General features: G+C 46.4%; 1 protein-coding gene across 1 annotated transcript in view; it reads right to left on the reverse strand.

Moving 5' to 3' along the window:
- Positions 1–21803, reverse strand: part of CPNE2 (copine 2) — a 153397-nt gene that overhangs the window by 56287 nt on the left and 75307 nt on the right. Inside the window, exons 5-8 of the mRNA XM_074968527.1 lie at positions 17190–17261; positions 14822–14905; positions 7612–7701; positions 4631–4729 (exon numbers count right to left, since the gene is read on the reverse strand). Of these exons, the coding sequence (XP_074824628.1) occupies positions 4631–4729; positions 7612–7701; positions 14822–14905; positions 17190–17261 (345 nt within the window). The remainder of the gene's footprint in view (positions 1–4630; positions 4730–7611; positions 7702–14821; positions 14906–17189; positions 17262–21803) is intronic.

The raw sequence follows: 21803 nt of genomic DNA on the forward strand, positions 1-21803 counted from the left end.
ATGGCAGAGCCAAGGAGGGCCATAGTGCCACCCACCCAGGGATTCCCAGAATGGCTTCTCATCCTCCAGACAGGCACATGGGGAGATAGTTCAGTGGCCCACAGGCACATGCAGCTCCTGGGTGCCGTGTAGCACGCTATCTCGGTTAACCACCATTGCTCATCTGCAGCTCCCTTCATCCAGCGGCCCACGTGACCCAACTGACAAACCAACCCCTGGCTAGAGTGAGCACAGAACCTGGTCACAGAATCAGACCCAGGGTTGGACATGGCCACTTGGCTTGAACCGAGACTGCCTGCGTTTGGGAATGGAGTGGGGGAAATCCTGCCACCTAGCCTAACCCGAGCCTCAGTCCCAGCAGAGATGGTGCCTCAATCCCCTTCCCAGAGATTCCGTTAAAGTGCCCAGTGGGTCTAACTGGTAAGAACTTAGCTCTAATGACCAATACTCGTTTCCTTCCTCAGTGTTGGATTGCTGGCTCCTCATCTCTGCTCTCTTTGGAGATGGAATAATTCCCTTTCAGCAGAGAGCTTGTTACTTTGTAGGGTCAATCATGTCTTTCTCGTCCCCAGATTACATCAATTTAGCTCCCTCGGCTTCAGATGTCTTGTCCTCTAGCCTTGCCTCAATTTTTACTGTCCTTCAGTTTCTCCTACTTTCTTCCCCAGATACTTTAGGGGAAAGGGTAGATACCTTTCCCCTACATGCCCCCTACCCCCGGGGACCAGATTTTCAGAGAAGGCTCAGCTCCCCTTTGGGCACCTAAATCAGTAGCCAGATTTTGAAAAAAGCTCAGCAAAGCCGGGTTTTGAAAAGGTGGTGCTTAAGATGAAATGCGACGCCTTTGTATGCTTAAGATCACAGCTTAAGATCACAGCTTTATAAACATATTTCCAACATAGGGCAAAGCTGAACGGAGAAAGTAGAAACCCAGCCCCTTGGCTTGGCGTTAGCAAACACAGGCATGTTAAGGGGAGTCAAGACCTAGTGGGAAACTGAGTCTGGATAATATTGCCAAACAGGTGCCATGGGAGTGCTGTTGTATATTCACACAAAAAGAGCAGAGAGACACTGCTGGCTCCTGGGGTCTGCAATAAAGAGGCTGTCTGAGTTATTTACAGCAAGTAGTTGTATTAGGAGCACTGGGTACTAGACAGAGCAGAAAGCAGGAAACAGACAAGAGCCCAAGCTGGAGGAAGGCAGAGGTTGATTAGTGTGTGTACTTGTTCTATTTATAAGCTGTTACAGAGACGTGCCCCAGCCCCTTCCCCCTTTCTCCATAAACCTTCCCTCTTCCCAGACATATGTACAGTAAAGGTGTGTCAGACGCAGTAGATCTGGGAATGTCACAATCTATCCTTTACACTGTCTTCTTGAACAGTTATTGTGTAGCAATAACTTGGCTCTCGCCAAGATCAAGATGTTATTCTCCGAGGCGGTGTACATGCAAGTAAGTAGATGACAGTTCTTAACCTATCTGCCTCGCAACCTACGGGATAGGAGTGTTGTTATTCCCATTGTACAGGTGGGGTTTTCAGTCACAGAGACAGTAAACGACTTGCCCAAGCTCTCGCAGATAATCTGTAGCAGAGCCAGGAATCAAACCCAGATCTCTTGAGGCCCAACTTTAACCATCCTTCTTCTCTGCAGTATCGCGTCATCCCTACAAGCGGCACCACAGAGCCAACTAGTAGAAGGTTACAGGGACTATCTGTAGATGCAGGCATGGACAGGAGTGAGAGGCTACCCTTCAGGAAGAAGGACTAAGCAAAGGGAGAGACACAGAGGAAAGGAGGAGTGTGACTAGGTCAGAGAGAATCCACATTATGGACAGGCATCATTCCAGACAGCCAGTAAATTAGACCTTGAGTCATCTGCAAGTGGGACCGAACTTCAGCTGCCCGAAGCACTGTGGCTCTCACAGCTTTTATAAAGAATCATAGAATATCAGGGTTGGAAGGGACTTCAGGAGGTCATCTAGTCCAACCCCCTGCTCAAAGCAGGACCAATCCCCAACTAAATCATCCCAGCCAGGGTTTCGTCAAGCCTCACCTTAAAAACGTCTAAGGAAGGAGATTCCACCACCTCCCTAGGTAACGCATTCCAGTGTTTCGCCACCCTCCTAGTGAAAAAGTTTTTCCTAATATCCAACCTAAACCTCCCCCACTGAGAATATTTGGCCAAGTATGTCAGAAATCTTGTGTCATCATGTAGGTCAAGTACCAGCACATTCTCTGGGAAGAAATCCCAGGGCAGGAAATGAATCACTCAATAGTTTCCAGTTATTTTAATGAGAAACAACTTTAAAAGCTGCCTTGGTTTGGAGACAGAATGTGGCCGGAGGGTGGGGCAGAGGCCTGGACATTTAGGTGCAGGAGATTCCTTAGCATTCGGGGGGTGGTTAGAACCACGCCGATCCCGGATGCACTGCAGTGAGCAGACCTAGGGTGCGTCTACACAATAGCGGGGAGCTGTAATTCCCAGTTTAGGCAGATGTACACAGACTAGCTCTGCTCCAGGTAGCGCCTAAAAATAGCAGGGTGGCACCAGCGGTCACTTGGGCTAGCTGCCCGAATATGCACTCAGGGGAGCGGCTGGAGTTGTACGCAGGAGGGTAGCCTGTGCCACGCTGCTAATCTTAGCGCAATCGCTCGAGCAGAGCTGGGGTGGGTGTGTCTGCCCAAGCCGGCACACTTTAACACTACCCTTCCTTTCCCGCCACAGGGCCAGTCTGCCGGAGGCTTTGTACAGACAAAGCCACTTGACACACGTGTGGAGCTAGGAGCTACTTTAATGGCGGCCTCTAAAATTGTACTTAGATGCCAGATCCCAGACAAAGGAGAGTAGGGGTGCCTGTCTGAGAGAAGCTTTTAGCACCAGGTGGAAATACTCTTCTCATTATCCTGCAGTGCTGGAATGGGGAATCTTCGCTAAAACATGCACTTCTTTATGCAGCAAAGCACCTTCTGGGATTCGATGCAGGTGCAAGTGAATGGTCTGAGCATCAATTCTTTCCAGCCCTCTCAGGAGATTCCCTACTGCTGTGAAGAGGGACAAAAATATGACATGTATGGGCACAGTCCCCCATGAGCACTCGACAGCAGTAGCCAGCAGGTCAATGGGAGGTCTGGGCTCATGCTGTTCTGTATGTTCAGGTCTAGCTGTCAAAGGAGATGGACACTCGCTGGGTGTTAGGATGTACGTGAATTACAGGCTCCACTCTGATTCAGTCTCCCAGTGGCAGTGCAAATGGCGTTTTAAGTTATATTAAAGCAAGGACAAAATTAAATGAAAGAGAATCAGACCCCTTCAAAAAGCCCCAAAAGAATCAAAACGAGGAAATGCCGGCAGAGCAATCCAACATTGCAGGATGCAGAGGAATCTCACCGCACCAACACCCGCCCAATTCATGTGAGATCACGGCCCAAGACCTGCGCTTCTCTGTTGGGCAGCCAACTCTGAAGCCTTCACTGGGTCTGCACAAGTCATTACACCTCTGTGCCTCAGTTTTGACAGGGATCGTGACGCTCACCCACATCACCGAGGAATTTGTAGGGGAGGTAATTAAGGCCTGCACAGTACTCGGAAGGTGGATGGAACTCAAGGAAGTGTTTAGTAGTAGGGTTACTGAAGGGAACGTGGGTTTTGTAGCTAATGCAGTCGGTTGGGAATCAGGGGAAATAGGTTCGATTCCAAGCTCTGACAGACTTCCTGGGTGGGGTCACTGTCCCTCTCTGTTCCTCATATGGGATAATTCTTACCTTCTCCCACCCTGTCTGGTCTATTTAGACGGGGAGTTCTTTGGGGTGGGCACTGCCTCTCATGGTGTGTATATCAACACTGGCACTGGAGGTGCCATTTCCCGTTCAGGTAGACAATAGTCGCAGTGGCGCGAGCGGCTAGCCAGCGGACTAGACACCTAGGATCTCGACGAGGTCACATTCAGGGTGGCTCCCACTGCCACGGCTCCCCTGCTATTTTTAGTGCGTTAGCTCAACCAGCGCTAGCGCGGGTATGTCTCCTGGAGCTGGAAGTGTGGACGTACCCGATGTGTATGGACATGGTCCAGCACAATGAGGCCTAATCTTGGTGTGATTGCAGTACAAATAAATAACCACCACCCAGAACCCGTGGAAGGAAATGGAGCTCTATTATATGCCTTCATTACCTTGAACCTGCTGGCATCTAAAACAACACCCCCAAATTTCAGCCTGGCTGGAGAAACATTGCCGTGTCATGCTGCGACAGCTGCCGTGTGACATGCAGTAGCATCATCACATCACCAGGGCTGGCCGGGTGGACACAAAGCTCAACCCCACGTGGCAGACCCCTCAGTTAGCCAAAGAGCACTTCCATCAGAAACAGGTTCAGAAATGAGGACAGGAGAATGTTAGAAAAAGAACCACCAACAGGGGTCAAGTTTTTCAGAAATGACTAGTGATTTTGGGAGCCCAGACTCCTTAAAAGGGGCCTGATTTTCAGAGTGAGGGGAAGTGGGTGCTTTAACATTGATTTAAAGCATGAAGTCTCTCATGGGTAAGAGCCACTTTTGAAACCCTTAGCCAAAGGGACCCTGGGTTCCTCCTCCCCAAACCATTGTTCTAAAACCCGACGGTGTTTCCGCACTTACCGGCAAGGTATCTTGGGCTTCACACATCTTGGCTACCGAGGTCTCGAACTCCCCAATGAAGTCGTGTCCCCCATCACTGTCGTAATCATAACACATGACCTGGGGAAGAGGAGGGGAAGCGGTCGTTCTCATGCACAGCAGAGGTGCGGGTCTTGCTTGTGGTTAGATGAGTCACGTTTACACGTTGCTTCATCCTTCAGATTTATCCTCTTTTGCTTTCCCCACTACCCCGACACTGCCTCCTGAAGGCCCTGGCTCATAACAGCCTTTCTGTCAGCCAATGAGCGCAGAGCACAGCTCTTTGGATCCTGTCAGAAACAACACTGCCTTGACCATGAAGGCCGGGATCTCCAGAGAATGACTTTAGATGCTCCCTCCTCTGGGGCCGGGATCAGTACTTAATTTGTGCCAGGGCTGGCACCTCCAGACTTGGCAGTTCATAACCCCGGCACCTCTGGACTCACCACTTCAGCTATGAAAGTAAAAAAATTGCTTGAGCCCCGGCACATCTGCCATTACAAATTAAGCAGTGGCCTGGGCCTATTACTAGAAATTTCCTACAGGCAGTAGGAACAGAATGAGTGCTAGTGTAGGCCAGCCTGCGGTGCTTTAACCATCAGCATGTGGTCTAACCCGACTCAGAGCAAATTTTGATAACATGATGATGAAACCACCAGCGGCAACCAGTCCACGAGCACTGCTCCAGACTTGAAATTTCCAGAAATTCAGTTTCAGAAACGCTGTAAAAGCTTTTATTTTTTTTAAATCGATTTTACATTTTTTTGCGACATATCAAACTGTAGGAGGGCATTATATGCACTGCCACGACTGACGTAGCGTATAGGATGGAATAGTTAAAATATTCTATTTTTTTAAACCCATGACAGGCAGTTGCTACTGAGTACTCACTGAAACATCTCATCGGCTTTTCTAGCTCTAAGTGTCTCCTGAGTGTGCAGTAATGAAACAGTCCGACACGGTCGCTCAGCCCTTGTGCTGATTGTAAAGGCTCTTTAGTGTAGCAGGATTGGTAGCGTCACCCGTTGTTAAGGTCATCTTACACTTCCCATTATAAAGCCCTATATCCAGTTGCTGATAACTTTGCCAAACTTTAACCACTTGGACTGAAACTTTTAAGTCTAGGTGTCTGTCTGCCTCCGGCTGAATTTTTCTGAAAAAATGTCAGCCAAAATGGTTCAACAGTTTCCAGGAACTAGGCTGGAGAACATACTGCAGGCTACCTACGTTAAATTTTGGTGACCTTTTCTTTGCTTTGGACCAGGGACTTGAAATTGACCAGGGAGGGTGGCCTGGGTGGCATGGAAATGCCATTAGCTGGTCCTGTGAAAATCTGCCCTGCCCAAGTTATAGGTTGGCCAGGTTATAAGCCCTTGAAAAAAAAAATTAAAAATCAGACTTTGCACATGCTCAGTAGAGACTTGCTAGATCTTCACAGTTAAATTCCCTGAGGATTCTGTATGCACTGAGCATGCTCCAGCCTGGGGACTGAGCAGGACTTTCCCTGCAATTGCAGCTCTGGGCTGAGCTCCAGAACTGAAAACAAGGAGACTGACGGGTCTTTTCTGTGCTCTCAATGTCCCCCCACTGAGGCCCAGAGAATGAGAAGCAAGCTGCCTGATTTGAATGCAGAGGGGACAGGAGACAGACCTTGGGGGAAGGAGACTGGAGATCCTGGGAGGAAAACAAAGGAGATGGGAGGAAGTGGGGAGCTGAGATCAGATAAGGAGCCCTGGGAAGACTAGGACTGGCTGGGCAAAGAGACTGGGAATCAGTGGGGAGACATCTGATGAGGAGCTGGGATGTAGGGGGAGAACTAGGACTGGCTGGCCAAGGAGTTGGGGCAGGGGCAGGGGCAGCACAACACACTGAGATTGGACAAGGGGTCCGGGGCAGGAGGTTGGGAGCCGCTGGGGAAGGAGAACATGGGGAGAGAGAACAGGCAGGGAGCCGGGGTCGGGGGCGGTTAGACTGGGAATGGGAATCTGGAGGGGGCAAGTTAGGCCTGGGAGAAGAAGCCTAAGGAGTGGAGAGTGGGACTGACTAGGTGAGGAGAGTGGGAATGGGATGAGATACTGGGGTGGTGAAGAGACAGGACTGGGACAGGGATAGGTTGGAGAGCTGAAGCGTCTGTGCTCACTGGAGCACTTTCCCCTCCAGAGCCTGGAATGGAAACCAAGGTTCCCGAGTCTTACCATCCTCTGCTGCCAGCAAATAGCTGTGAAACCCCCTGGCAAAGCATCTCATCCCCCTCTAATGCTGCTCCACTAAGAATCACAGCCTCCTACCACTACCTGCTTTCAGTTACACCATGAGCTCCACTTGCTGAGGTGTGTGTGGTGGCTCTAAAGGCTCCAGGCCTGCCCATGACCCACGGGGGTAGCAAATGTGATGCCACTTGCTGGAATTTCTGCTGCAGTTTGCCAGAAAACATTTGCTCAGCCTCTGCAGTCAGCCGATGTGACTTTAGGATGAAAAGAGACCGGTCACCCTGGGTTTATCATAGAAATGTGGCCTTGCTTCTTGGTATCATATGAATTCCTCCTCAGCGGTTCTGGATCTGTGTTAGTTTCAGCCTCGAAGGCAGCTTCTCCCTTCCTTCCCTGCCACACTGTCAGAGGCTGAGTACCATAATGCAACAAGAAGCCAGAGCAACATAAGGGTCACTCTATAGGCAGGTCTACACTCCGGGGCTAAGTCGACCCAAGTTCCGCAACTCCAGCTACATGAATAATGTAGCTGGAGTTGACGTACCTTAGGTTGACTTCCTGTGGTGTCTACGCCGTGCTGGGTTGACGGGAGAAACTCTCCAGTTGACTTACCTTATGCTTCTTGTTCCGGTGGAGTACTGGAGTCAATGGGAGAGCGATCGGCAGTTGATTTATCAGGTCTTCACTAGAATGGATTGATCACCGCGCATTGATCCTCCGGTAAGTGGAGACCAGCCCCATATTGACAGTTACCTTGATCAGCTTTTCTACATCTCCATCACATAGCGACACTAAAGGCACAGTGAACGGCTTCCACACGGGATCCAGCGTGTACTTAATCACCTGTGGTTTGGGAAAGACGGAAAACAGTTCAGTTAGAATGAGCCAGTGGAAGCAAAGTGTTGAACACAAAGTAAAGGCTGGAGACATGTTTTCAGCAACTTTCAACAGATAACTGGCATAAGGCTGGCATAGCTCTGCTGATGTCAGAGGCGCTCCACTGCATTACTGGGGAGCAGCCTCGCCCAGTCATGGTGGTTGTCACAGACACCGAACCATCGGTCTGATCCACATTGCCAGTCCTTTGTTGAAATTCAGCTTAAGTGGCCTCAGAAATGGCAGTTTCTTGCTTGGAAACCTTTCCTGTTGGTCAGGACACAGTTTTGTAGCATTTCACATCAAAGTCTAAACCCAGGCAGATCTAATGTCTATCATCTTAGTCATCACCCATGGTTGACGTTGGGACTTCCAGAGTTAAGAGCATAAGCCTCTATAGCAGGAGCTTAAGAACCAATCTCCCAACTCGGAGCTGTAGGACACTCATATAGAACCAGCACTGAGGGGTGCATCATAGAAGTGTAGGGAGGAGGTCATCTAGTCCAGCCCCCTGTGCTGAGGCAGGAACAAGTAAACCTAGACCATCCCGCACAGGTGTTTGTCCAACCTGTTCTTAAAAACTTCCAAAGATGGGGATTCCACAACCTCCCTTGGTAACCTGATCCCGTGCTTAACTGTCCTTAGGGTTAAAAAGTTTTAAATACACAACCTAAATCACCCTTGCTGCAAACTATGCTGATTACTTCTTGTCCTACCTCGAGAGCAACCAGTCGCTGTAACACACACCAAACAGCAGGCTTCACAAGCAAAGAAAACTTGCCTTCAGCCTCGCCTTTGAAAAGCTAGCAGGTAAGATTAAGACTGTATTTTTCCACGTCTCTCGATTAATACACCTCATTCCTTAAGGATACACGCATAGCAGGTTTTCAGCCATGCAGAAAGGTGAACGCTAAATATGTATGGTAGTTAATTGCCTATTTATACATGAAAATTTTGCTTTCTCCAAAGCCATCAAGTGGCTTCCACTGCAACCAGAGCATTTCGGTTTGGTTACAATCAGGATTCGCATTGCTCCTGCAGGATAGGGTGAGCTTTGTCAGCAACTAGCGACGGGAACCAAGGACTGGCTTTTATTTTGCAACAATGGGTGATGCAGACAGTCCCTCATTAGGGAACAGGAAAAAAACCTGACATTAAGAGCACAGTTTAATGAAGGATTTGTAAACACCTCCTACATCAGGTTGGAAAGATAGGGAGGGTGGGGGAACCCACGCACATTAAGAATACAAACTGTATGGTGCCCGTATGCCGCCAGACACCAGGTCTTTGAGGTGGGTGTCTATGAAAGGATCAATGATTATTTCACCACATGGCACCCAGCTGGGGATTCGCACCTTATTTTAAAACACTCTAACGACGGCATTACCCTCCCACAGCAGACACCTCTGCTACTAAATGGGCTCAGACTAATAGCCAGGAACATATCAAAAGCTGCAGCCCATAGGAACCGGCGATCACTTTATTTCTGGTACCCTCCCCGCCAAAAAGAGAATCTAGATATTTCAGTCATTTGGAATTCCGTTGAGAGCAGCCGTTTATTTTCCGGGCTGTTAAGTGGGACGTTATCTAAGCCCTTCAAAACGTGCACAGTTCCCCCCTCCCCTTTTCTCCCTCCTTTCCCCCCCCCGAGCCGCTAAAAGGAAATAAAGCTTCAATAGATCCCATTGCCGTGTACGGACTAAGCTTCACAACCCATGTGTTTTATTTCATCTCCGGTTTCCCAATGAAGTTTGCAGCAGATAATGAACACACACCGCCAAGTGGCCAACCACCAGTCAAATGGGACTCACTAAAAACATGTGCTTGAGTCGAGCTGGCCAACAAACGGAAATCGAGTTTTCCCATGGAAAATTTCAGTTTTGTAAGAGAGGTGCATTGGGTCAGAAAATTATTCCAAAATTCCCAGCCAGCTCTATTTTTCCATTCATCTGAGGTCTGAATGGATGGTCCCTGGGTTTGAAATTCTCTGTTTACCCTGGGCTTCAGCAGTCACGGGATCTGTACTGATTATTCTGTCCTTTAGTTTAAGGGCCTTGGCCAACATTTTCAAAAGCAGCCTCGGATTTTGAGTGCCCAACTTGAGACGTTTTTGAGAAGCACCAAGCATCTGCTACTCTGGCTGAAGTCAAGGTAAGAGAATGACTACAAGTGGTCAACAAATTGGAAAATGTTTGTATTCCTTTTTTAATTAAAAAAAATAAATAAATCCAAACAGCTCTCAAAAGACCAGCACAAATCACAGAGCAAAAGTATGGAACAAGGTCTGTTTCAGATACTTCCACCATTTCCTCACTCACACCACGCATTTTCCTATAAACAGTATTTCCCTCCCCTTTTGCTAGCAACAAATCTAGTCTATTAACTAGATTTCACCCTCCAGAAAAAGAAGAAGAAGAAAAAAGTTGTGAACCCAAGTTCTGAAAAGTGATTGATAGCCTAGAATAACTAATGCTTTTCAGACTAGTCCATTTTGTCCTCTTACTTATGCATTTTGTATTATGGAATCATACAAAAAAGTGGCCCATTACAGGCAAATACACAATAATATTTCAACAAACTGGCTAGTATATGTCTGCAGCATCGGAATTAGAATTAGGACAGCACAACTGTGTGTCATAGGCCACATACAGAAAATAGTGGAGATTCCCCTTTAGCTCAAATGGCAGGGTGCTTTTGTGGGATTTGAATTCTATTCCCACTGTCATTATTAAGTTTTGAGGAGCTGTGTGATGTAGTGTAGGGACAACTGAATTTCCTAGATAGTCAAAAACTGTTATAATATGCTCTTTCCACATTAGGGATCAATATACTAAGTTTGAAAATGTCTTTGAAAAGCCCCTACACATACAGGCCAAATATAGGCAAAGCTATTGCAGAAAGAGCCATTACAGAATAGCTGCCTGTGCAGACACACTGTTCTAGCAATAATGACTCTGCTAATTATTCTGGAATAGTGTCATGGATTGGAGCCATGGTGGTGAGGCCTCGCGGTCAGAGCACGGCCAGGCACCAGGAGGGTCACAGCCCAGGGTCAGGAACTGAGCAGGACTGGTGTGGACCGGAGCAGGGCAGGGACAAGACTGGGAACAATGCTGGAGCAGGAGCAATCACGGCTGTGGGTGAAGTATAGAGCAGCCAGTGACCTGCTGCTACTGCTGAACTCCAAGGCAGAACTGTGGGCACCTTGAAGCCAATCGGGCAGCCCAGCCCATAAGGGGACGCTGCTGAAGCCCAGCTGGGCTCATTTACTGGCCCAAGGACTGAGCCAGCTAGCCCAAGGATCAACTGAAGGAACCCATAGTTCATGACAAATAGGGCATCCACACAGGGAGCTATTCCAGAATAGCTAAATTTTACTGCAGTGGCTGCATGTGGCAGAATGTAACCGTGTTCACATCCTGCAAGCTACTGTAATCATTTTTGTACAAGGCATGCCTTGTGAGGTATCAATTGAAAACTCATAATTTGCTGGTAAGCATAGTCCTGACAACATACATGTGGCAACACTGTATGTGAAGTCATACTATGGTGATCTTAACCTCACCTCACAGCCCTGCCCAAACTGAGGCTGGCAAAGAGCTCTGTCCTAAACAGAGGAACATGTGCTCTACTTACTTTGCACTTAAGAAGTAAACAGAACCATCAAGCAGGAAGGGACACAAAGAAAGCTCGAACAGGTGAGGGGGAAAAAGCAGCAGGGAACATCCTTCCATATAGACTCTTTGTCTCCCAGTGCCCAGCTGGAAATGTTTTTCAAGAGAGGGATTGGAACTATAAAAAGGAGGAACACACACCCCAACGCACCCCTCTTTCTCTCCCGGCCCATCGCATTCATGTTACCTGAAGCAACGAAGGAAGCATTCGTTGGACTCTGGGGGAAGGGGTCCCCAGCTACAGGGTTTGGTAAGTAAGACTGCCAGAAGCATGTGGTAAGAAACGTTGCTTCAATCTGATATAGTTTGTTAAATTAGGTATTAGTATACGTCTTATCTTTATTATTCTTGAAACCATTTCAGACTTTTATGCCTCATTACTTGTACTCACTTAAAATTTAGTTCCTTGTAGTTGATAAACTTGTTTTATTGTTTTATCCAATACAGTGTGTTTAAATTGAAGTGTCCGGGAAATGCCACTGAGGCTGACAAATTGTGTGCATGTTATTCTCTTAAAGGAATAAAGGACTTAATATAATTTGTATTGTCCAGGAGCAGTACAGGACATACATCTCTGGGGGAAAATCTAAGACTGGGGGTGTGTAGGAGTCACCCTGCCATATAAACAAGGCTGGAGAGAGCCAGAGTGTAACCCAAGCGTGGGTGGCAGGCTGCAGCCATACAAACACTCAGGGTGGGGCTTATATGCTGGAAGGCTATTTGGGAGTGGCCCAGGTGGGAGCTACTTCCGCAAGGTATTGTACGGCACCCACAGTTGTGGCGATTAGTCTGGACTGTACCCTGGTATGTCACACTATGCCACGCAATTTCCCCCATGGAGACACGGCCTTAGTCCCATTGAACTCAATGAGACTTAAGCACCTGCTTAAATGCTTTTGCTGAATCAGGGCCTAACTGACCATTTCCCCACCAGGAACACAAGGACAGAAAGCCAAGTGGTGAGGTTCCCTGAAAGAACTAACCTGCCATAACAGAGCCTCAATTAAATCCTCAAAAGCTGAGAGAAACTGTGTCCAGACCCCGTTGTCACAGCGAAGCTGTCAGTTAACTGTCCCCCTTCCCTTCTTTGCTAAGTGGCAAGAGCCATGCGTAAGCAGCAGCCATTACCTTTGAAATGAGCTTTGGGGGTGGGGGAAAAGCAGAAGATCCTTGTTGTTTCCTCTCGTGTCTCCCTCACCTGACTCTTGCAACCACTGTAACCACTGTGCTAAACAGTGAAGCTGAGAGAAAAGGCTATGGCACCTCAGCAAACATCCTCTCAGCGTCATTTGTCAGTGAGGCCAGAGCTTCGGCACAGCTGTACCATACAGGTGGGAAAACGGCCTCAATTCCCCTCGCCCAGGTGCCAGCCAGAGCTTTCATCTGCGGCTCTCTCATTAGGTTCCAACCCACAGAGGGTCTGCAGCCACGTTCGGTGCGTACAGGGTAACGCACAAACACACGCTGTCCTCCCACAGCCTTGTTGCTGCTTGTCCTTTACATGCAAAAGCCCCAGCCCGCACCCAGAACCGGTACACCCAAAGCTAACTTTGATGTAAATGAACAGGAAATATTCCCACCTGTGACAGATGGTGTAAGGTCAGCGTAGCTCCCCTGAAGTTATTCAAACTATGCCGATTTACACCAGCTGAGGATTTAGCCCAAAGCATTTTGTACTTGTACAGGGCTTTTTTATTTATTTATTTTTTTAAAAACACAAGTTGACGACTTACAAGCATGATCCCCTTTTACACATGGGGAAACCGAGGCACAGAAGGGGACTGAATTGCCCAAGGTCAGACAGAGGTAGTGGCAAAGTCAAAAATACAAACCTGTCTCCTTAGTCCAGTGCTCTAGACTCAAGACAATGGGCCAGATGCTGAGCTGGTGTGCATTGGTGTCGCTCCATTGAAGTCCACAGAGCTGTGCTCTTTCATGCCAGCTGAGGATCTGACCCAACGCCTCCTCAATTAGCACATTTTAATGCTAAATTAAATGGGTCCCTTACCTACTGCTGCGACCCTTGTTCCGTCGGGGTCACCTCTCACCAGGATTAACGTGACCAGCCTGCTTCTCCCCTTTCCAGTTTATCCAAAATCCTGCTGCTTCTCCTACTTTTGCTGCTCAAGCTACATTATCCCACCTTGAGTCCTTGCCTGGGCTCTTTGTTTTTACCTCAGGTTCAACCCCCTCTTCTCCATGGCTCTACACTCTCTACACCCTCTTCCAGCTCTGGTCTTCTGCAGTCCTACTCCACCGTCCCCTCCCAATCCATTCACTTTACCAGTCCTTCCGTCTTCCCCTTCCTCGCTTGGACTCATTCAGGCTGCCCCTTATAACTGGAACCGTGCCCCTGACTACAGTGCATCCGCTCCACCTCCTTAAGACACATTTCTAACATGAAGCCTAAGTTGGTCTCCCCTCTAATCAGGCCTCCACACCCTCCTATCTGTATATTGTTACCCTGTGCTTCATTTGGTGGAATTCAAGTCATAGACTCTTTGGGCCAGGGGGAATCTCTTCTCTCCAAAGTGCTCTGCATAGCTACAACATTTAAATAATCAGGATTTCTGATGGTCAGTTTTAACTGATAAATACCCAGGAAACCCCCTCCCCCCACAAAAACAAATGAAATCTGTATATCCAATGAACACCAAGAAAACCCCGGAAATGGTGACTTGTATCTAAGGGCCTGTCCACATGAAGCAGTAATGTGGACTACAGGGGTGTGATTTCTAAAGTGCACCAACATGTTACGCATTAATTGGACTGTGCAGACCCTGCTGATGTGCACTCAACGTTCTCTAGTGCACTTTAACGTAGTGCCATTTGAAACAGTATTACATTAAATTAAGGCATGCTAGGGAACATTACAGAGATTATTCATTACAGTAAAAACAACTGTAATGAGTAATGTGCGGAACATATTACCAGTTACAGTCCATACAAAGAGAAAGCCCTGAAGAAAACCCAGTCTTTGCACATCTACACAGAGTTAAAAATTGCTAAAAATAACCTCCACCCCCAAGCCCCAGAAGCCCTAAAAATACCTTGATTATAGAATCATAGAATCGCAGAACTGGAATGTACTTTGAGAGGTCATTTAGTCCAGTCCCCTGCACTCATGGCAGGACTAAGTGTTATCTAGACCATCCCTGACAGGTGATTGTCTAACCTGCTCTTAAAAACCTCAATTATATGTTTAGCTTATTTGCTGCAACTCTGACCACCACCAACACTCCCACTTTCCAAGTCAAACAGTCTCAGCTGGACATGGGTAGGTAAAGAAATGGACTTACAACAAGGTCCACCTGTCCTCTCACCTCTGATCAGTGATACTATCAGAAAAAAGGTTAAGGACAAAAAAGATACCAAGTGGCTAACCTAAAACCTCAAATACTAGTCCAACTTACCTCTGTTCTGTGGACCAGCATCCATTTCCCATCATCGCCTGGTTTATAAAACTCTAGAAATGGATCTGACTTTCCAAACAGGTCCTGTGGAAAAATGCAATACGGGTTATACAATTATTTCCATTCCTCTGTATGATGCTCAGGCATGGGACACCCTGCAAAAGGAAAATGACACTCTCCACAACAAGTTAGAGGACTTCATAGTCCTAGTTATCTTCTGCAGGGAAGAATATAACACAGAATTAAAGTGACAATACATGGTTATTAAACATCCCCTAGCAATTTTTACAAGATTAACTGATCAGATTGGTAATAAGCACCTAGAATGGGAGTACTGATATAAAAGAGACTGGTCTTGTATTTATTTTGACCTGCACATTGTAAGTATTAAGGGTGTGGTTTTCAAAAGCTCTCAGCGTTAGTCTGACTCTGCTCCTATTTGAAGTCAATGACAAAACTCCATTGATGTGGTGGGCACAGTGTTACAGCAATGCTAAGCCCTCTTGAAACTCACACCTAAACTCTTAGGACTTGTCTTCAGAAGTGTGGACACATTTGTAGCAGGTTCAAATTTCTAGCAAGTTAGGCTGTCCCTGTATATTTAACGGGAGGCAGCTAAACTGACAATAGACAGGTGTAAATCAATTTAAGAATGTCCACACACCCTGTTGCAACAATTTAATTACACCGGTTTAAAATCCCACTTTCAGTTCAACCACTCTGCTTAGACCAGACCCTAGTACAGGAAGTGGAGTACCTATGCAGAGGGGAAAAGCTCCAATGTTGTAAGTGTACCCCCGTACATTGTTAGGGACACCACTCAAACGAAGAGTAACACTGGCTATCGTAAGAAGGTCTCCAAGCCCCACATTTTCAAAAGCACAGGGAGAGGGTCTGTCTTTATGAAAGAGCTCACGAACTTTAGTGGGAGCCGTGAAACTAAAATGCTGTGCAACCCTGAAGACTTGCACGGCAGAGGTATATTTATGAAGCATTACATTAAACTCTTGTAGCCAAACAAGCCTGCAGGTAACTATTTTACCTAGAAGCCCAGAGAAATGCATAAATTCAACAAATGCAAAACACGTTTCCGTGTGCAATTTCACATTCACAGTCCTAACAGCAACATGCCGAGTGGATTCTATAGGTATATCTCCATATAATGCATATTCTCTATCTCACAGAACTGGAAGGGACTTTGAAAGGTCATTGAGTCCAGTCCCCTGCCTTCACTAGCAGGACCACGTACCGTCCCTGACAGATTTTTGCCCCAGATCCCTAAATGGCCCCCTCAAGGGTTGAACTTACAATTCTGGGTTCAGCAGGCCAGTGCTCAAACCACTGAGCTATGCCTCCCCCTGCATGCACGCCGCATTCCATTCCACATGCAACGGGAAACCATGTAGCTGAGTTCAGGTTTAGAAAAACATCCAACGTGTTAAAAAGAAATTTAAAAATGCACAAACATCCAGGAATGAAAAGATATACACCGCAATAAGGAGTGAACAGAGCAAACCCTTTATGGTTTCTCTAGAGCAAACCACATCAGCCTTGACAGACAGATCATGTATTACTCTGGGAGACATGCTGACTCCGCTCCAGCCTATGCTTGTTTGTTACCAACTTTCACTCTAGCTTTAGATCCCGCCCCCCGATAAAGAGCCGCTTGTTTCCTGCCAGTTTATAGACGCACACGCTCTGTGTGTATGCAGAGAGAGTATTTATAGGTACACTCACACTGGCCATAGAGAACCATATTGACACTGTTCGTTACAGCCAAAACGCACAATTTAATCCACGAGCAGTCTACTTCCCATCAGTAGCATTACTTGTGGAGAAAGGCATTACTCGGTGAGTAAAGGGATCAGAACCTGACCCGGAATGGTTAGAGGGAAATGTGTGTGCTGCTTAATACCCTCAAAAGACAAAACACTCAACAAAGCCGATACAGAAAGGAAGGAAAGGGGCAACAGCAACAATGCATGAGCAAACCCTAGAACTGGAAGGGACCTCGAGAGGTCCTCAGTCCCTGACCCCGTCCAGTCCCTCGACTGATCCCAGGGTCACAGCTCCACCCCACTGCAGCCCTTTTCATCAGCAGATCTCAAAGCAATTTTCAAAGGACATCAGTATCCCCATTTTACAGATGGGGAAACTGAGGCACAGGGAGACAAAATGACTTGCCCCAGTACCCAGCAGGCCAATGACAGAGATGGAAATGGACCTCAGGTCTATTGAGTCCCAGTCCAATGCTCTATCCATTAGGGTATCGTGAGTCACTGATACCTTTACAAGGAATGATTTTCAGGATCCCATAGCAGATAAAGAGGTTTAACGTTTGCATGTTGGGAATAAAACGCCCACACACCTTTTTATCCAGTTTTCTGCCAGCCATGTTCAGAGTGATCACTCTGTTATCTGACAGCTCTTGGGCAGCTATCTGAAAGACAAGAGAACATTTTATTTATTTTTTAGAATGAAAATTAAATTCACTGATTAATTGCACAAGAGATTCCAAAGCCAAAACTACGAGAGAGCATGTTAGGCCTTGTTTTGTTTGTTTCATCGTTTACTATTTAGCATGAGCTGCATCACTGCAAGCTGCACAAAACCTGTTCTCAAATAAACTCATTACATAGTCTAAAAATACAGCCAGAGTTAAGACTAATACCACCCTTGTCAAACTGTAGGTAATTTTACCAGTCCAGACACACGTCTATGTCCCTCCAGCCTTTTACTATAATTGTTAAACGAAAAAACAAAAAAAGACTATTGAGTTTATAAAAACCATCAACTCGTCACTCAACGGAGAAATTTACAAGGTCGATTTATACACATGACCCATAATTAAAACCATCTATGGCCCTGATCCTGCAATTGGATACAAATGTCTGCATCCATTCACCCATATGCAGCCCCACTGAACTCAGACAGACCCAGTTGCAGGATGGGCCTCCAAGTGTTGCTACTAGGATTCAGAAGGAGATATGGGGGAGTCAGAAGGAACCATCAAGGTACTTTTCTTCCCCTCCACTACTCCTCACTAGTACTGCTTGGTGTCTTTGAAACTTAAAACTGAAATCTAGTCTCCTTTACCCCTATAGCCTAGAGAAACCGGTTCTTTGTTGCACAGCTGCTGAGTTACTTCAGTCCATCCGCCTCCAGAATCCCTGCCTCCCACTTTCCCACTCCACAGAAGATGTGACCAGATGGCTGACTCGCTCTGTTCTCTAGTCTTCCCACGTCACGCTTCAGTAGAACATCCATAACTCAAACATTGCATCCATTTGCAAATGCAGGTTGGGCCATTTTCTCTTTTGTCCCATTTAAATTTCACCCAAAAAGCTTCTGTGAAATCAAACTGGTAGAAAGAAAAATAATTCCATGGGAATAATATCGCTGGCATGAAGGCAATATGTTGCATTTCCCCCCTCAATTCGCCTCCTGCCCTAGCCTTGGAAAAGTGACATTGAAAATAGCTCTTTTTCTCCAACAACCTTTGCTTCCCAAAATGATTAGAATAAAAACAGTGAGTTATGGAACTTCTGTAGGGCTTGAGCCAAGCGGAGCTGGTTATCATCATAAGAACAGACATATTGGGTCAGACCAATTGTCTATCCAGCCCAGTATCCTGTCGTCCGACAGATCCATCAACCCCTGTCGTCCACTCCCAGCTTTTGGAAGTCAGAGGTTTAGGGACACCCAGAGCGTAGAGTTCAGTCTCTGACCATCTTGGCTAACAGCCATCGATGGACCTATCCTTCATGAATTTATCAGATTCTTTTGTGAATCCAGCTATAATTTTGGCCTTCACAACATCCCCTGACAAGTTCCACAGGTTGACTGTGTGTTGTGTGAAGAAGTACTTCCTTTTGTTCGTTTTAAACCTGTTGCCTATTAATTTCATTGGGTGACCCCTGGTTCTTGTGTTATGTGAAGGGATAAGTAACACTTCCTTATTCACTTTCTCCACACCGTTCACGATTTTAGAGACCTCTGTCATATCTCTCCCCTTAGTCATCTCTTTTCTAAGCTGATCAGTCCCGCTCTTTTTAATCTCTCCTCATATGGAAGCTGTTCCATACCCCTACGCATTTTTGTCGCCCTTCTCTGTACCTTTTCCAGTTCTAACCTATCTTTTTTCAGATGGGGCGACCAGAACCACATGCAGTATTCAGGGTGTGGGCGTACCATGGATTTATACAGTGGCATGATGACATTTTCTATCTTATTATGTATCCCTTTCCTAATGGTTCTTAACATTCTGTTCGCTTTTTTGACTGTTGCTGCTCATTACGCTGATGTTTTCAGAAAACTATCCACGAGGACTCCAAGATCTCTTTCCTGAGTGGCAACAGCTAATTTAGACCCCATCATTTTGTATGTGTAGTTGGGATTATGTTTTCCAATGTTCATTACTTTTCATTGACCAACATTTAATTTCATCTGCCATTTTGTTGCCCAGTCACTCAGTTTTGCAAGATTCCTTTGTAATTCTCTGCAGTCTGCTTTGAACTTAGCTATCATGAGTAATTTTATATCATCTGCAAACTTTGCCTCCTCACTGTTTACATAAGATCATTTTTTCCAGAGCATTTATGAATATGCTGAAGCTTTCTGAAAGTCCAAATACACTGTGTAAACTGGATCACCTAGTCCACATGTTTGTTGACCCCCCCCACCCCCCACCAATTTTAATAGATTAGTGAGGCATAATTTCCCTTTACAAAAGCCATGTTGACTCCTCCCCAACATATCACGTTCGTCTATGTGTCTCACAATTCTTTTCTTTACTATAGTTTCAACCATTTCCCCTGGTACTGAAGTTAGGTTTACTGGCCTGTAATCACCAGGATTGCCTCTGCAGCCTTTTTAAAAAATCATTACATTAGGTATCCTCCAGTCATCTGTACAGAGGCTAACACAGTTAGTAGTTCTGCAATTTCATATTTGAGTCACTTCAGAACTTTTGAGTGACAACCATCAGCTCCCGGTGACTTACTATTGCTTAATCTATCAATTTGTTCCAAAACCTCCTCCACTGACATCTCAATCGGAGACGGTTCCTCAGATTGATCACCTAAAAGGAATGGCTCAGGCTTGGGAATCTCCCCCACATCCTCTCCAGACCAATGCGAAGAATTCATCTAGCTTCTCCGCAATGGTCTCAACTTCCTTGAGGGCTCCTTTAGCACCTTGATTGTCCAGTGGCACCACTGATCATTTGGCCGGCTTCCTGCTTCTGATGTACTTTAAAAAAAAAGGTTTTCTGTTAGCTTTTGTGTCCTTTGCTAGTTGCTCGTCAAAGTCTTTTTTGGCCTGCCTAATTAAACTCTTACCTTTGACCTGCCAGAGTTCATGTTCCTTTCTATTTTCCTCCATAGAATTTGATTTTCAATTTTTAAAGGATGTCTAACCGCCTCTTTTGCTCTGCTGTTTAACCATACTTGCACTTTTTTGGTCCTCAATGTTTTTTTTTTTTAATTTGGGGTATTGTGACGGGATCACCTCTACTAACTGCTCAACTGCTTCCTTGTGGCTCATCTAGGGAATTAGCTCTGCCATCTGGTCTGATGCCACTTCCTGAGGTTACTCAGCCCATCATTCCCGTCACTTACTCCGTGGCTTCTCATGCGCCAGGAGCTGCAGCTCTTTTCTCTTCATGGCTTAGCCCTCCGGCTAAGTCACACTGAAGTTCTCCCCCCTTCTGGGGTAACATCAACGTCTGCTTCCAGTCGCCTCTAAATGGGCTATCCCTAGTGTGCCACTCCAGTAGTGACTTGTAGGGGAACCCGGGGCCAGCCTCTACATCAGGATCAACTTCTGTTGGTGAGAGAGACCTGAAGAAGAGCTCTGTGCAAGCTCGAAAGCCTGTCTCTCTCACCAACAGAAGTTGGTCCAGTAACAGATATTACCTCACCCACCTTGTCTTTCATTAATGTCATACAAAAGGATCCTAGACATTAGAAAGTTAAGCCCGACTGGGTCTTCTCTGCAAATGCAAATTGTTTACCCAACCGTATCTATGACTTTGGGTAGAACCTGCATTTCCATTCATCATCCCAGCATTTGAGAGGTCTAAACTGATGCAAAAGTTCAGTTCCTGCTCCCAGCTAGATCAATTGGATTCCTCACAGGCAAACTTTCTAACCTGCTTTCAGTTTATGAGGCTATCACATACGACGGGGCAGACCTGTCACAACTGTAAGTCAGTGGACACCAATTTTCACCAGCTGAGGATCTGGCCCCAAGGGCCAAAACCATCCATTGTTGCTACTCAATTTATACCAGGCATGAATGTAGCCCAGCACACAAGGAGTTAAAGAGGCATTTTTTACCCTCCTATAAACTTCAAAATGGCTTTCACTGCCAAACACCAGTGGGCTGGTTTTGCCTGGAATATGCTCTAATGTGTTTCTTGGTATTTTAAGAAAGGGAACGTTTTATAACAAAAAAATATAAAGTCATTTATGTTGCCAGCGATTGTCCGAATCACTACTGCTGGTTTTGTTTTTTGTTTTTTTAAAGTTTCATCCTCCTCTAAGAGCTGTCCCCCTCCCAACCCATCCTCTTCCCCTGCATCCTGCTGCCTAGCGCCACCGCCAATGTGTGGCAGAGGGTATTACCAGGCACGACAAACTCCTGGCGTTGAGGCGGGTGGCCGTGGCAGAACACAGGGGGATGAAACAGCAGCTGAAGGAGCTCCGGGGAACTCAGAAGGGCAGAAATACACACATTTTGATTTGTATTCGTACGATAATATTTCAGAGCGTTCCCTGGTGCAAGATCCCTGCGTGAGTGTTTAAGAGGAAGTATAATCACATCTAGGTCATTGGGAAACTTGGGAAATCAAGGGACAATTTTCATCAGAAGGAGCAATCAGAGGACTCGCTGCTTCAGAAAAATGCAGAGGCAGGAGAGAGTTAAAGCCTGTCGTGTCTCTTCAGACAGCTGGGCTAGAGTATCATTTATGGCCTCTGAA

The sequence above is a fragment of the Natator depressus genome, chromosome 12 (assembly GCF_965152275.1).
Source record: "Natator depressus isolate rNatDep1 chromosome 12, rNatDep2.hap1, whole genome shotgun sequence".
NCBI classification, from domain to species: domain Eukaryota; kingdom Metazoa; phylum Chordata; order Testudines; family Cheloniidae; genus Natator; species Natator depressus.